The sequence below is a fragment of the Prionailurus bengalensis genome, chromosome F2 (genome assembly GCF_016509475.1).
Source record: "Prionailurus bengalensis isolate Pbe53 chromosome F2, Fcat_Pben_1.1_paternal_pri, whole genome shotgun sequence".
NCBI lineage: Eukaryota > Metazoa > Chordata > Mammalia > Carnivora > Felidae > Prionailurus > Prionailurus bengalensis.
This window is the reverse complement of record NC_057353.1, coordinates 82,540,999-82,556,184: the sequence shown is the minus strand read 5'-3', so window position 1 is coordinate 82,556,184 and position 15,186 is coordinate 82,540,999. Positions and strand designations below refer to the sequence as shown.

Here is a 15,186-nt window from a genome sequence, read left to right as displayed (position 1 = left end):
GTCGGGCCTCCAGACAATCAGGCCTCTTCTCCCCTTAGAGGAGGACGGTGTGACATTCCCATCAACTGTGGAGCGCCGACCCCTGTGTCGCTTGTCTTACGCTCATTGTCCCGTGCGCCAGGCAGGGGGGGTTATTAAGGAGTACTCCTGCCTCCTTTCCATCCGTGGGCAAGCCAGAGGGCCTCCGTGGCTGACCGGCCCCCTTGTTGAGGCATTAGAGCATGGGGCCTTGCCGGTCTCTTCATATCAAGTGACGTTTCACCTCAGAGCATTGTGGACCCGGTATAATACTCCCGACAGATTAGGAACATGAAGCCACAGGGGTGTGTTTTCAGTGTAAGCGACTAGGATGGAAGCCGACTGATGGGAAAGGCTCATGGGAAGGATGGGCGGGGGGAATTCGGGCTGAACTGTCCTGGGGCCAGGCGGGGGCTCACGAGGGAGGTGGGGTCTGTGGGGTGTCTTGTGGACTGACGCGCCTCCGGGGGACTGGGCTGTTGGCTGAGTTTACTGTCAGCCTCTGGTTAATTGAGCCCGTGATTCTGCCTTCTCAGGTCTGATCGATGACTACAAAAACCTCCATGGCAACGCCCCTGCCCCGGGCACGTCGGCCGCTGCCCGCTGGCAGCCACCTGCTTACAACAGCAGCAGGGCCTTCGGTGCCAGCTACCCTCGTCCCGGCCGGAGGGGCTTCTCCCTGAGCCATGGGCCTGCATGGCGCAAGAAATACTCCCTGGTGAACCGGCCCCCAGGAGCCTCAGACCCGCCCGGTGACTGTGCCGCACAGCCACCTCTCAGGGCTGGGGGCAGCCGGGGTCCTGACCCCGCGCAGTATGTCCTGGAGAGGCAGGTCCAGCTGAGTCCAGATCAGAACATGGTTATCAAAATCAAGCCACCATCAAAACCGGGCTCAGCTAGCGCTGCAGGGGTCTCTCGGGGTTCCTTGGAAGGATGTGAGGACCCCTCCTGGAGCCACAACAGGCCTCAGGAGGGCGAGGGCGAGCCCCCTGGTGGGCAGCAGCAACCCTCGAGGCCGGGAAGAGCCAAGGGGAGCTGCGGTACAGAGGACCCCCTTCTGGTCTGCCAGAAGGAGCCTGGCAAGCCTCGGGTGGTAAAGTCTGTGAGCAGCGTGAGTGACAGCCCCTCTGAGCCCCGGCGGACTGTCAGCGAGAGTGCGGTTGCGGCCAAGGCACGCTTCCTCTCCCCCACCCTGCCCCAGCGCAGTGGCGCGGCTCCGGGCCGGAAGGTGGGCTCACACTCTGTGGCCAGCTGTGTCGCCCAGCACCTTGGAGATGGGAGAGTGAATGCTGGCCACCCAGATCAGCCGGCTTCCTCCGGCTCGGTGGCAGGCCCAGCCAGAGCAGCTTCTGGACCCAGGCAGGCCCGGGAGGCCTCACTGCTCGTGTCCTGTCGAACCAGCAAGTTCCGGAAGAACAACTACAAGTGGGTGGCTGCTTCAGCCAAGAGCCCCCGGGCCACTCGCAGGGCCCTCAGTCCCAGAGCAGCCTCGGAGACCGTGTGCAGGGCCCCCTTTGGCACAGCAGCACAGGGGGAGAAGCCACAGCTCAGAGCTGATCCGGATGCCAAGCCCAGGAGGTCGTCCGCGTCCTCCACGCTCGGGGCCTCCCCCAGCAAATACAAGTGGAAGGCGTCCAGCCCCTCGGCCTCCTCATCCTCCTCCTTTCGTTGGCAGTCGGAAGCTGGCAGCAAGGACCATGCCTCCCAGCTCCCATCTAGGTTCCCCCCAGGGGACAGACCCGCAGTGGGACCCAGCGGCTTGAAGCCCCTCTTCAGTGAGACCCCACTCTCGGCTTACAAAGTGAAGAGCCGCACCAAGATCATCCGGAGGCGGGGCGGCGCTAGGTAGGTGCCCCTGCCAGCACCCCAGGGTCCTGTCTGGGCAGGCAGGGGGGCAGGCCTGGGCCTGGCAGCTCCCTGCTGGGCATGCGGAGCGTATGGGAGGGCTCACCTGGGGGGCCGTGGGAGGAGGAAATGAAGCATCACCGGCTATGGGTCCAGCCGAGCGTGGCTGGCGGTGTTACTGTACCCAGGGCAAATGAGGCTGGGGTTACTGGGGTAACCGGGGCTCAGCCAGTGACGACAGGGGGAGCCCTCCCATCTCCTGTTGGTGACAGACCAGAGGCTGCTGGGGCAGCTTCTGTTCCAGGTCCACTGGGTTTGCGGATGATGCTTTATACCCAGCTACGCACTAGGTGCGCAAACCCAGGGCGCACCGGGAAGTCTGCCTCCTTGGCAGTCAGGTGACCAGTCACTGTTTCACTGAATACGGGTCGTTTCCCTGGCCCTCCACCTGCAAGGATCGTGCAGAGGCTAAAAAATGGCGTTGTGGCTCAGGTTTGGTCTGGGGTTCGGACTTCATCACGGCAGTTGGTAACTGCAAGGGCAGAGTCACTCTCACTGTGAGTCCCCCTTTGGAGGTCCTTCCTGCTGTCTGACCTTGGTCCTTGGCCCTGCTCTCCCAGACAGTTAAAAAGTCCCCTGCCTTTTCTGGACGGTGGCCGTCCTGTCTCGGCTGATGTGGACAGGGGAGCTGTGAGCAGTAGCCTCTCCTGCAGAGGTGGCTGGGGGCAGCTGGTGGCGGCCCCTCCCCTGCGGTAGCTCCTTAGCGCTGCCCCCAGCCCCCAGCCCCACTGGAGAGTTCATCCGGCCTAGGGACACGGAGGGGACCTGGTGCAGATATACCGGGTGGGGGTCAAGGGTTGGGAGCCGCTCTCCCTCTGCCCCGGCTCCGGGCTCTGAAGTGGGGGAGGAGCGCACGGGCCGCTGCTGAGAAGGTGGGCAGGCTGGGACCTCCCGGGGTGATTCCACGGTGCTGGGGTCTGGATGGGCAGGGGTAGATGGGGAGAGCCGCCCTGCTGGGGGAGCCCATTGGGAGCTGCCTGCTCTTTGTCTCTGCAGCCTTCCCTGCGACAAGAAGAATGGCGCCCCGCCTGCCGCCACCGCCAAGAGCCAGCTGAGCCTGCGGCGGAGGCAGGCCCCCCGGGGGAAGAGCAGCCCCGTCCTGAAGAAGAACCCCAACAAGGGCCTGGCGCAGGTCACCAGGCACCGGCTGTGCTGCCTGCCTCCTGGCCGGGCCCACCCCCCGACCAAGGAAGGTAGGCCCGGGGGGAGGGGGTGCATCTCCTGCAGCTGCGCCGGCTCCGCTCGCCTGTTACGAGCCACCTGCCCCGTCCCGAGGACGCTCAGCCTGGGGGGCAGCGGGTGGCTCGGGCCGGAGTGGAGGGGAGGTCCGGATGGACGTCTGCCCCCACAGATGAGCCGTCACACCGGGACGCTGCTCAGGGCTGGCTGTGTCCACAGTCCCCTTTGCGTCCTGCTCCGGGTGCTGGGGGTCTCGGAGGCATGGGGCAGGGCGGTCCCTTCCACTCCCCTGCCGCCTGCATCCTAGCCCACGGGCACCAAGACGTTTCCGTAGTGACTTGCCACAAGGAGAGTGGGCCGGGGCAAGTGGAGATTGGGGCCAGGGGCCTCAAGCTGGTGATATTTCAGTGAAACTTGAGTACCAGGGATGTGGTGTGAGGCACCTTGGGGAAGGATGTCCCCGTCACAGGCGGCAGTGTGTTGAGAGGCCACGGCTATTCCAGATTCTTGCTCTGAACGGAGGCTGAGGGGAATCGGGGACTGTGGCTCTGGTTCCTGGTGGCTGACTGTGACCCAAGTGGGCCCAGCTGGTCCCGGCTTTCTGGGTCCTCCGTGTGCAAGCTCCCCTTCCTTAGCGGGTCGGAGAGCGAGCAGACAGTGTGATCCGGGCCCCAGATCCGCCCCTCCGGAAGGGCCGCCCTGGCCTGCTGCTCTCAGACCCGCCGGCACCCAAGCTGGGGTTTCTGCCTCTGGCTGGCCTGGGAGCTCCCTGCTTCCTGCCCTGCCTTCTTGGGGGCCAGAGTGCTCTGCAGAGCTGGGTTCCCGGAACGCCAGTGAGCATCCGCCGGGCGTCACCCCCCTTTGCTGGGCCTGGAAACAAGTGTTCGTGGAGTTGCCGAGCCAGGTGTTGAGTGGGGCAGGGTTACACAGACGGCGCCCTGGGCTCCTCCATGCCCTTCTTGCGTCCCAGGTGCAGGGTGTCCTAATGGAGGGGTGGGCGCCGAGGGGGTTTGCAGGGCATCCCAGGTGCACACACTTGACCTCTTCAGCCTGTGCTCTTGGTGTAGCTTGGCCGCCCTCCCAGGAGTCCAGCGGGGCTGGCCTTGACTGTGGCCTGGCCAGGCCTCTGCTGTCCGTGTCCCCAAGGAGCCTGGTGTGGGGGCAGACAGGCCTGAGCCAGACCGTTGCCATTCCCCATAGCAGGCACCCCAGAGGAAGGAGCACTATTCGTACGAACACTTCTCCTTTCTTGTTACTGAGGGCCTGCAGCCGCGGACCCCTCTCTAGACGGGGCAGGGGGTGGACGACTCTGGAGCCCGCCAAACAAAGCTGAGCCTTCCTGCCAGGCAGGTGGTCAGGTGTGCCGTGTGCCCTTCCCTGCTCCCAGCAGGAGGACTCTGTGCGGCTGGGGGCTGGGGCGGGGGCTGCCGTGGGCGCGGACTGGATGGACCGGCGGGCAGTGGGCCTGCTACCGGAGCTGCTGGCTGAGGGGCCTCTGGGGAGAGAAGGACACTGGCCACACAGGCCGCGTCCTGGGGCCATGGCCTGGGGCTGGCACCCTCACATAGCGACCCAGGCCAGTAGGTTCTGGGACACTCAGCTGTGGCTGCCAGGTGGACAATGGCCTGGAGGAGTGAGGGGCTGACGGGGGTGCTGGGTCTGCGGGTTTATGGGCGGGGAGGGTCTGTGTGTCACCCTGGAGCGGTGCCCGCAGGCTCAGGCCCACATGCTTGCGTGCCTTGCTTATGGGGCCTGGGATGACCGTTCTCTGTCTGGGCCTAGAGCTTTAGCGGGTGTCGCCTGAGGACGTGGAGGTTGCCTCCTGCTGGTGGGGGTGTGTAGTGCTGTGTGAGAGGAGGAGAAAGGCTTTGGGCAAGATGGGGTTGGGGGGAGGGGGCTGACACAGTCCCTGCCTTTACGCTTCTCTCCACTAGGGGGCGAACGGCTAAGTTTGTAGTTAGAGGAGAACCCTGGCTCCCCACCGCCCTGGCAGGAAAGTGCAGGGGTTGGGGGGGGGGGGGGAGGCCTGTTGGGGGAGGGGCTTGGGGAAGCTTCTGCTCACTCATCCACTTATCCACCCCCTCCCTCCATCCTCTCCCCATCCATCCAACTATCTGTCCATTCGTCCATCCGCCTATCCATCCATCCACCTTCCATCCGCTATTCATCAAACATCCACCAACCTGTTTATCCGCGCACCCTCTTATCCCCCCCATCTGCCCTCCATCCCCCATCCCCATCCGTCCTCCAGCCAGCCATCCTCCATTCATGTGTCCTCCACCGTCCTGCGTCTCCCCGCTTATGCCTCACCATCACCCCAACCATCCGGCGAGCATGCATCGAGGGCCTCTGTGCAGGGCAGCGTGCTGGCTCCCGTGGGCCCTGACGTGCTGGAGCCGCACCGTTGTCGTGAAGACAGACAGCTACCGGGTGTCGTAAACTAGCTGAAAAGCTCCTCTCAGGTGGTACAAGCGCTCAGAGGAAAGGGAAACGTGGGCTAAGGCGGTGGAGAGCTGTTGGGATGGGTGGGTGGCCAGCTTTAGCCAAGCGGGTGGCGTCTCTGAGGAGGGGACATCCAAACAGACCGGCGTGAGGAGAAGAGAGGCGAAAATGCTGTGCCTGTCCGCAGGTGACGGGCACGGGTGGGAATGAGCTCTGCCGTGCTGCCGGAGCAGAGAGGGGTCCTGTGTGGCCGGCTTCCCCGAGGGTGGGAGGGGCCGAGGCCAGAGGGAAGGCGGGACCCGATGATGGGCGGGTGGGGCAGGCCTCCGTAAGGCAGGGGGCGGTGACATGGGACCTCCATGGGACCTGCATGAAGATGCTCGGGGATGCGAGGTGGCTGTGTTGGGGGCCCCAGGAGTGTCCGGCGGGCCTGGAGGGGCAGTGAGCCAGGAAGAGCCTGTGGCCAGGTCAAGGAGTGGGGTCCTCATTCTCAGAAGTGGGCAGGAAGCTCAGGGAAGATGCTCGTGCACGGGCCTAAAACGCTGGGCACGTGGCTCCAGACATGCCACCCTGCGACCTGGAGACTGGCCGAGGAGGTTGTGGTGGGACCAGGAGTGGGGACGAGCATTCCCCTGGTTGGAGGACTACCAGGGAGTCAGTGGGTGGCTCCCCCAAGCACCTTCTTCTGCAAGGTCCACAGGCTTCCCTCTCTTGTGTCCCTCCTTCCCCTGCTGCACCTGCCTGTCCCCAGGCCAACCGCAAGCTGCCTCACACACAAGTTTCCGTTTACTGCCGTGGGCATTTGGAGCGGAGACCCTGGGCTCGGGCTCGGAGCCCTCCGGCCGTGCCTTCCTGTGGGGGACAGGCCGCTTTGAGGGTTCCCTTCCCCGTTTCCCCACACAGACCATTGGCTCAGGTCCAGACTTCCTTGGAGCAGTGTAGGGGAGGGACCTGAGCCCCTGTGGGCTCCTGCCGAGTCGGGGAGTGCGGGGACGAAGTGAGGACAAGGGTCAGGCTTCCTGAAGCTGCCCGCCCCCACCAAGGTCCCTTCTTCAGCCCTGCCGAACGGCCCGGTGGCCAGCAGAGGGCGTCCTTGCCTCTCTTATTCCTCCGTCCACCTTTTTCTGGTAATTGATTGCCTAATTTCCTCTTTATGTGAAAGAAAGCAGATATCAAGTAATTTGCAGCAATAACCTGCTAATGCTAGGCCAGTATCGAAACTCCCCTGTTCATTTCAAGTGGCAGATAAAACACTAATACATAATTATCCTTGCAAATTGGATTGTTTTAAATAACCAAAAGGCTACGGCCAGGAGAAAGCGATCCCATCTCCCTTGAGTTACTATTGCAGTGTAATTGCCGCGTTCAATCAATTTCCCTGGCATTAGAAATTCCATCACAATCAACATTAAGCTTTATTCATTGTGATGGCTAAGAGCCGGGCCATTTCTCCTCTTTTTCTTAACTGGCAAAATTAATCAGGGAAAAGATTTTAAACATTTACCCGTGCGAAAGAGGTCAGCTCTGCCACTATATTGCTCAGCAGATAAGGGGGCTAATAAAAAGAAAATTGAATTACTAATGATCACCAGGAACAGAGTATATAAAACCTGGCAATCGCCAGTTCAGGAAAAGGGAGAATCAATTTTCTTGGGACAAGGTGTGCTCATTTTTTATTTTGGCGCATATTATCAGCAATTTAATTTGAGAGCGCATAAACAGGAGGAAACAGTTAGGGAATAATGAGCCCAGAGGTGTAAGTGCCGCAGGCTATATGCTGTACACAATTTATTTGGCACAACAGATAATCGCTTTAATTGAATTCAAAACTGCATTGTTCAGCAGCCGTGTGGCCGCTGGTGCCTTGGGCCTTGGGGACTGAGCATTATGAAGATCTTGCCCGACTCCTCCTCCTGCTGCCTCCCCTCTGCCTTTCCCTCGGCCTCCCCTCCCGGGCTCCCCTGCCCTCCGACCCTCCTGCCCGGTTCACCCCGAGTCAGACTTTGGTGGGGGGGGGGGTGGGCCAGGTGGCCCCTTGGGGGCACCGTGTGACCCCCCCCCCCCTTCCTGTGCTCCCCACCTCTCTGCCTCTCACCTCCCTTCCTCCACTTTTCTTCTGGGGATGAGTCTGTTGGCAGCTGGGGTATCAGGAGGTGACACTTGAGGAGGGGCCCAGGGGAGCTTCGTTTGCTGAGGATTGGTGGGGTCTGCCCCATTTTAGCTGCACAGAGACCCTGCTTGATCCGTCTCAGGGCGTCCAAACAGTGGAGAAAGCAGAGAGAAGAAAACCTCTCATAGACCTGAAGAACGGGTTCCGATTTACCACCCATGTAATTGTGGCAATTGGTGGTTCCAGCTTGTGGTGGTCACAGCGCACACGGCTCACGTTGGCCCCTGCTCTGTTGCAGGGTCTGGGTGTCCGGGCCAGCTCGGCTTGTCTCTGTCCACGCCGGGCCCAAGGCCGTGACTTGGGCCACCCTGAGGCGGCAGGCTTGGTGTGCGCCTGGAGTGTGGCTTGTATAGAGTGGGTATTTCCCAGCCCACTCGCACCCGTGCCCTGGGCCAGGGGGCTTCAAAGCGGCCACAGGTCATGGGGTCCCTGCCAGCCACTTGCAAATGTTGGCTGTCGTGTGCCAAGGAAAAGCCATGGGTGGGTGGGGAGGTGGGTGGGTGGTGGTGTCACCTCCCAGAAGCCGCTTGGGTGGGAGGGCCCTGTGCCTCACCTGCCCAGGATGACGGTATTCTGGCCTCCTCTCCCTCCCCTGCTTCACAAGCCTGGGGCCTTGTGCAGGACGCCCCGGACCGTACAGAGGAGGGGCTGCTGTGGTGGGTGAGGGTGAGGGTGAGGGTTTGGCGGCCACGCAGGGCTGCGGGGGCAGGGATGCAGCTGGCGGCAAGAGCCTGGTTCTCCCGGCGGCCTCAGGGACAGACCTGAGAGTTGCCAAGGCTTTCCCAGAAGCCAGGCCTCACCCTGCCACTTTGCCCCCAAACCTCTGTCTGCCGTGTGGGCCGCGTGGTCTGGAGAAACTGCCATCACCTGTTGCAGATGAAAGTGGGGTGTCCGCTCGCCTTAGGTCACTGGCAGAAAAGGCAGCTGTGGTCTCGGACCCTTGTTTGGGTCTTGCCGGGTCTTCACCATGCAGCCCGTGACAGTCCCCTGGAGCTGGTATGCAGCCAGGGGGATCTCTGGCTGGGACTGCCCGGTGCTGGGGGGGGACCACCCCGTGACCCCAGCCAGAGGTGGGGCACCTATTCCCTGGGTCCAGGTTTCTCCAAGGAAGGGCTCAGGGCGTGTCTCCCCACGCGAGCTCCCTCAGGCCCTGCACCCACCCTTCCCCCAGGACCTGGGCGCCTCAGCAAGCCCCTTGGGTGGCCGTTCTGCCTTCCTCCTGGCCCCGGAGCAGGGACACGATGCATGCTCAGTGGTGGACCTCCCTACCCCCCCGCCCCTGGCTGGAGACCCTGCAGGCTGTCCTGCCCCTTGCCCATCCCCTCCTGGCTCCTCAGGCAAGTGCACCTGGCCCGCTGTCCTGGAGCTTGAAGGGCTGTCCCGTGGCTCCTGGAGAGGTCAGAGCAGGCCCTCTCAGACTATCTGGGTGTGCCCAGTTTGTGCAGAGACGTCTGCGGGGTTCTTGTTGAGCAGGCGCCAACTTGGGGGACTCGGGCTGTACCTTCAGGGGTTCCACCCATTGCCGGCTCGCTCCTCCAGCAGCCACTTGAGCAGTGGCCCGGGGAGTTCTCTAATGCAGTTCTCCCTTTGCTTCCTTCTCGGAAGGCCTGTGGCTCCCTGTGCATGGAAGAGGCCAGGGCTGGGCAGGCAGGGCCCCCCTCTGGCCAGGGTACCCAGTGACCGGGACAGGGTGCCGTGGGGCAGGCAGTAGCACTGCAGCGTCCCTCTTGGGAGGCAGCCCCAGGCCCGCTCGGTGCTGGGCAGGCCCGTGTGTAGCGTGTGCCGGCGTTACGGCTGCGGGCGGGTCGGTGGGCAGAGGGAGCAGAGGGAAATCCCAGATGTCGCCCTGGGCCCCCACGGGGAGGAGGCTCGTTCTCACCACTGGTGCCGATGGCCATTGGGAGGGTGGGGAGCGGAGGGTCTGGCCAGCTTAGAGGGGGTGCGGTCAGGCGGCGGGGTGGGCCCTCCCTGGGAGGCTGTCGGGTAGTGCCCAGACCCTAGGGCACGGTGCCTGAGGATCAAAGAAGCTGGGGGCAGGGGCGTCACTGCCCGCCCAGGGTTGGCCTCCTGGACGTGACATGGGCCTTTTGTGGTGGTTGGCTAGCTCTCCTCTACTGAGCTAGCCCGAGGCTGCCCGTTCCAGCCTTGGGGCATGGGAATCTTGCCGTTGACACCAGGGGCACCTCTGTCGGGCCCCAGGCCCTGTGCCGTGGTCAGGACTTGGCACTTCTGGTCCCAGCCTCAGGAGGGCCCTGGCTCCTGCCCCCCAGCTGAGGGGGAGGAGCGAGGGCTTCCTGTGTCACGGCAGGGGAGGGAGGGGGGCCGGGGAGGGCCCGGGCTGGGTGACTTTAAGGAGGGCTGTCCCTCCTGTGTCCCTGGGTGCTGGGAAGCCAGCCCAGGGGTTGGGAGCCTTCCACACCTGGGATGGGGCCAAGGGTCGTGTGGGGGGGCGCTGCCCTGCTGGTTGAAGGAGCTGGGAGGTCAGGGGGCTGGGCGGGGCTTGGTGGGGGCTGGCCGGGATGGCTGCGCGGAGGGGTCTTCCGTGGCTGGCGCTCGCTGGTGCGTGGTTGTCTTGTTCGGTTTTACCAGGGTAGACGCCGTAAAGAGCAGTTAAATCCGGAGTCCTGCTTTCCTAAGGAAAAGAGAAAGTGCTGAATTAGGCGCTGCGAGAGGCAGCGGCAGCGATCCTGGAGCCTTGCATAAATTATCAGGCGCATCGGAGGCCTGGATTTCAGTTTGTCGCGGCTGTGCTAATGAATTGCTCCGCAAGGACTGGCGTGGGAGTGCGCGCGCGCGCGTGTGTGTGTGTGTGTGTGTATGTGTGTGTGTGTGCGCGCGCGCGCACCGCGTTTGCCTGGCTCCTGGGCAGCTTCGGAGCCCCGAGGGAAGCCGAGGGAAGCCGTGACCACCGCAGAGCTGGGGGGCTCTCGAGTGATGCCGTGAAGCCTGCCTGGCTGGGGCAGGAGGAGTGGCGTCCTCAGGGCGGCGGAGCTTGTGTCCCTGGGGAGCGGGACACCCCTCCCGTGGGCCCGGGGCTCTGTGTCTGGTGGTCGGACGCGCTGCGGGCCTCCTCGCCCATCGCGCCCAGCCCGGTGTGAGGGTCCCTGTCAGCCTGGCGGGCTCGCGGGTGCCCGCCCGTCAGCAGGCACTGGGGTGCGGGCGAAGGCTCTTCTACCCCCCTGTCCTGCCATCTTTCCTGGGCCCAACCCCTCTCATCCCTAGGAAAGGGGGCCAGCCTCAGCGGGGGCCTTCTGGTGCAAGGGTGGGGGTTCGCTCACTTCCTGGAGGTGGGGCATGACTTTCCAGGTCTCTGGAAGTCGACACCTCTCCACAGCTGTCAGGATATTGTTGGGCACACCCTCTCTCAGGCCTGGGGTCTTGTTCCTCCCCCTGGGGCACCCCCCCCCAATGCCTCTGTCCCCCCACGGTACCCTTGCCATGGACACCTGCGGTAGCACCAGGTCCTCAGTGTGCTCGGGCCAGGCAGGGCCACGGGTGGCCAGAGCGCCACACGGATGTGGGTCCTCGTCAGGGGGCCCCCGCGTTCCCCCCTGACCAGCAGTGTCCCGTGCTGGGTGTCCACTGACGTGCCGGGGTGAGGTCCTGGTGGGAAGGAGGCACCGGTTTCCTTTGGTGCCCCCGCGTGGTGCTGGGCCGTCATGGCAAGGGCAGGGGGCCGGGAAAGAGGAGGCCTCTGGGAGAGGAGACAGCTCAGCCAGCGCCTCCTGCCCCTGCCCGTGGGGCCCCGTGTCTTCTTGCCACTTTCTCCTCTCTCTCTGCCCCCAGGAAGCGTCCTCTGACGCCTGCCTCTCCCGGCCCCAGGGGGGACTCCGTCAGTTCCTCCCGCTGCTTCATCAGCGGAGTGCTGGGAATGTCTTCCTGTTCCACCTCTGCCGTCAGGCTGCCAGTCTCCTGAGCCGTTCTGGCGCTGGGCTCTCGGGGAGGCTGCCAGGGCAGAGGAGAGAGCTAAGTTTACTGAGCGACTGCTGTGCAGACGGAGCTCGGGGTGACCCAGCTCCCGGAGGCAGAAAGTGAGGCCGGGGGTGGGGGTGGGGGTGCGCTGGGCCTTCCCTCTGTGGGCAGCAGTCTGCACCTGACTGTGGGCCTGTGCCCACTTCTGTGGCCCGCGGAGTCACGCCTCGGAGTGTGCCAACCCTCTGGGCTGCGTGCCAGCTGCAGAGCGAGTGCTGGGTGTCCCTACGGGGGTGGGCCCTGGGCTGGGGGGAAGCTAACGGCCTCGGGTGTGGTGGCAGGCACAGGGGCTGCTGTGTGACCAGAGAAGTCCAGCAGGCGAGGAGGTGGGCCGGGAGAGCCCTGCTCTTGTCCCCAAGCCCTGCCCTGGGTCTGTGGTAGGAATCTGGTGCGGGCTGATGGCCACACTGGCCGCCGTGAACGCGTCCTGAGGGCCAGATCCTAGCGCAGCGTCCGGGAGCAAAGCCGGCAAACTCCTTGTAGGCGCAGACAGACGGAGGACACAGAGATCCTCAGGCTGGGTGGCACCCGGACTGTGGGTGGCCCCGAGAGGCCTGGGCATCCAGTTGGTAGCTGGCAACGGCCTCAGCAGGTTGGCCTCTCAGTGCCTCTTTTGTCCTGTGGGCACCAGGGCTGAGGTAGACCTGTCTTGACTGGAGGCTCATACCTTGGCCCTGGGGGGGCCAGGGGCTGTGGACCCCGCCTACTGTCTGTTGCCCCCTGTGGCATTTGGGGCTGGAGCCAGGGCAGTGGGCTGGGGGCGTGTGCCCAGCTGTCCCCTTGGCACGTCCTGGCCCAAAGGTTTTGCCTAACAGAGGAAGGGCAGGTGTGTGATTTGGAAGCTCCCCAGGAGCTCTCCCAGTGGAGCACCGCCCCCCCACCCCAGGGCTACTGAGATACAGAGCAGAGCAACAGCCAGGCTCTTGCTCAGGGACGCTCACCCCAGGGATAGGCGCTCACCCCAGGGACGGGCGCTCACCCCCAGGGACAGGTGCTGGGAGCTGCCTGGGAGGAAGTGCCCCAGAGCCCTGGTGTTGGGGGTGGGGTTCTTTCCTGCTAAAGGCAGCTGGGTGAAGGAACAGGACACGTGGGGGGTGGGACACGGTGTCCCCAGGCTGGGCCTTCTGGTCTAGGCCTCTGGAGACGGATTGGAGCTGAATTTAGTAGGGGACAGCAGTCCTGTGGTGTGTCCCCTTCTGTGGGCTCAGCTTCCTGGTGGTTGCGTGCCTGGCCCCATCGGGGGGAGCAGGGCGAGGCTGCCGTCGCTCGCTCCCTAGGAACCCGCACAGAGAGTCCCCTCCCCGGCGTACCTCGGCCGGCCCTGTGCCCACCCGGCAGCGGCATACCGTGGGACTCTTGAGAGCAGGCGGTGTGGCCCCGAGTCAGACCCGAGCTGCCCTTTGTGGTTCCTCTGCTTGGTGTGGGGCTCGGAGGGGCAGGTGGGCACCTCACGGAGGAAATGTGGAAGCGTGTTTTTCCTCTGGAGCCCTCCGCAGCCTGGCTCTCCTCGCTCCTCGGGTTTGTTGTCTGGACCTGCCTTGGGCCGCTTCCCGGCACGGCATTGTCCTCTTGGCTTGTGAAGGATGGGGGAGTGGACCCACTGCGTCTCAGGCTGTCCTGGGCACTGGAGCTGGCTGCTGTGTACGTCCTTGACTCTGGGCCCTGTGCCTTCGACCCTGAGGGGCAGCGGGTGGGGAGCTGGGGAGCAGAGGCTGGAGTCGGGGGCCCCTGTTCCGGGTGCGAACTGCCCACACAGGCCACGGTGGGCCTGAGCTCGGACGCAGTGGCAGGACACGGTGCCAGTGGCCTCAGGTCTCTTTTTTAAAATAGGCACGTGTTATAAATTCCTCCTGAGCGTAGCTGTATCCTGCAAGTTAATTATTCATGTTTTCTCCAGATTTTTTTTCTAATTTTTCTTTGACCCATAGGTTATTTGGAAGGGTGTTCCTTCATTTCCAAACTTATGAGGGCTTTGAAGTTCTTTGTAGTTAACGCTTCTGGCTTAGCCCCGCCTGTGTGCAGTGTGTGAGTTCAAGTTCTTTTGAGTCTGCTGAGACTTGTTTTACGGTCCAGCTTACGGTCAGTTTTGGTAAAGCTCTTGAGGAGAAGGGAGTCCCGGTCGCCGGCTGTGGGGCTGTGTGGCGTCGGGTACCCACCGTGCTCGCGGCTTCCGTGCTCACTGATGAGGCCGCAGGGAGGGGCGCCTTCTCCGCCCAGCCCCTGTGGCACCTGTGGTTGTTAATCTGCCCATTTCTCTAGTTGTCACCTTTACGTTAAATATTTTGAGGCCATTTCACTGAGCGCAAACCAGTTTGGAATCGCTGTATCTCCCTGGTGCATTGGATCTTTGAAGGTTATGAAATGTTCTCTCTTGTTTACTGTAGTACTTCTTGCCTTAAAGTCTGCTTTCTCTGATGCAAGTGTAGCCACGCCCGATTTCTTTTAGATGGTATTGTAAAATGCACGTGCATACGTGCACGTGTGCATGCACAGATATCGTACGTGTGCCATGCATACATGTGTTTACATTCAGCTTCCTGTGTATCACAATTAGAGAGTTTTTGTATCCAGCAAATAGCTGGATTTTAACTTCAGTCTGAGATTGTCTTTATTTATTTATTTATTATTATTATTTTTTTTAATGTTTATTTATTTTTGGGACAGAGAGAGACAGAGCATGAACGGGGGAGGGGCAGAGAGAGAGGGAGACACAGAATCGGAAGCAGGCTCCAGGCTCTGAGCCATCAGCCCAGAGCCCAACGCGGGGCTTGAACTCACAAACCGAGAGATCGTGACCTGAGCTGAAGTCGGACGCTTAACCGACTGAGCCACCCAGGCGCCCCGAGATTGTCTTTATTTAAAAATTTTTTTAAATGTTTATTTATTGTTGAGAGAGAGAGAGAGAGAGAGAGTGAGTGAGAGTAGTGGAGGAGGGGCAGAGAGAGAGGGAGACACAGCATCCGAAGCAGGTTCCAGGCTCCGAGCTGTCAGCACAGAGCCCGACGCAGGGCTTGAACTCACAGACCGCGAGATCGTGACCTGAGCGGAAGTCGGACACTTAACCTATTGAGCCACCCAGGCGCCCCTGAAATTGTCTTTTTTTAAAATTTATTTTTATTTTTTGAGAGAGAAATGTGAGTAGGGGAGAGGGGCAGAGGGAGAAAGAGAATCCCAAGCAGGCTTCGTGCTGTCAGCACAGAGCCCAATGCAGGGCTTCATCTCGTGACCATATCATGACCTGAGCCGAAATCAGGAGTCGGACGCTTAACCGACTGAGCTCCCCAGGCTTTCCTGTAACGTGTACTTTTTACTTAGTGATATTAGTACTTCGAGATGTGTCATGTGATTGCTTCCCAGGCAGCAGAAGTAGCGTGGAGTCCTTAAACTCTATTTCCCTCTCTCCCATCTTCTGTTCTAGAGCTATCATGATTTTAATCCTCTTCGCATTTTAGATTTCACAAAACATTCTACGCATTCAGATTTACCTGTGTATTTGTTTT

The 15,186-nt window shown here is 62.0% G+C and overlaps 1 protein-coding gene across 2 annotated transcripts in view; it reads left to right on the top strand.

The window, feature by feature from the left end:
• ZC3H3 (zinc finger CCCH-type containing 3) overlaps positions 1-15,186 on the top strand; it is an 88,699-nt gene that overhangs the window by 947 nt on the left and 72,566 nt on the right. For both annotated transcript variants that reach the window (XM_043601966.1, XM_043601965.1), the window contains exons 2-3: positions 555-1,863; positions 2,920-3,116. In XM_043601966.1, coding sequence (XP_043457901.1) covers positions 555-1,863; positions 2,920-3,116 — 1,506 coding nt within the window. The remainder of the gene's footprint in view (positions 1-554; positions 1,864-2,919; positions 3,117-15,186) is intronic.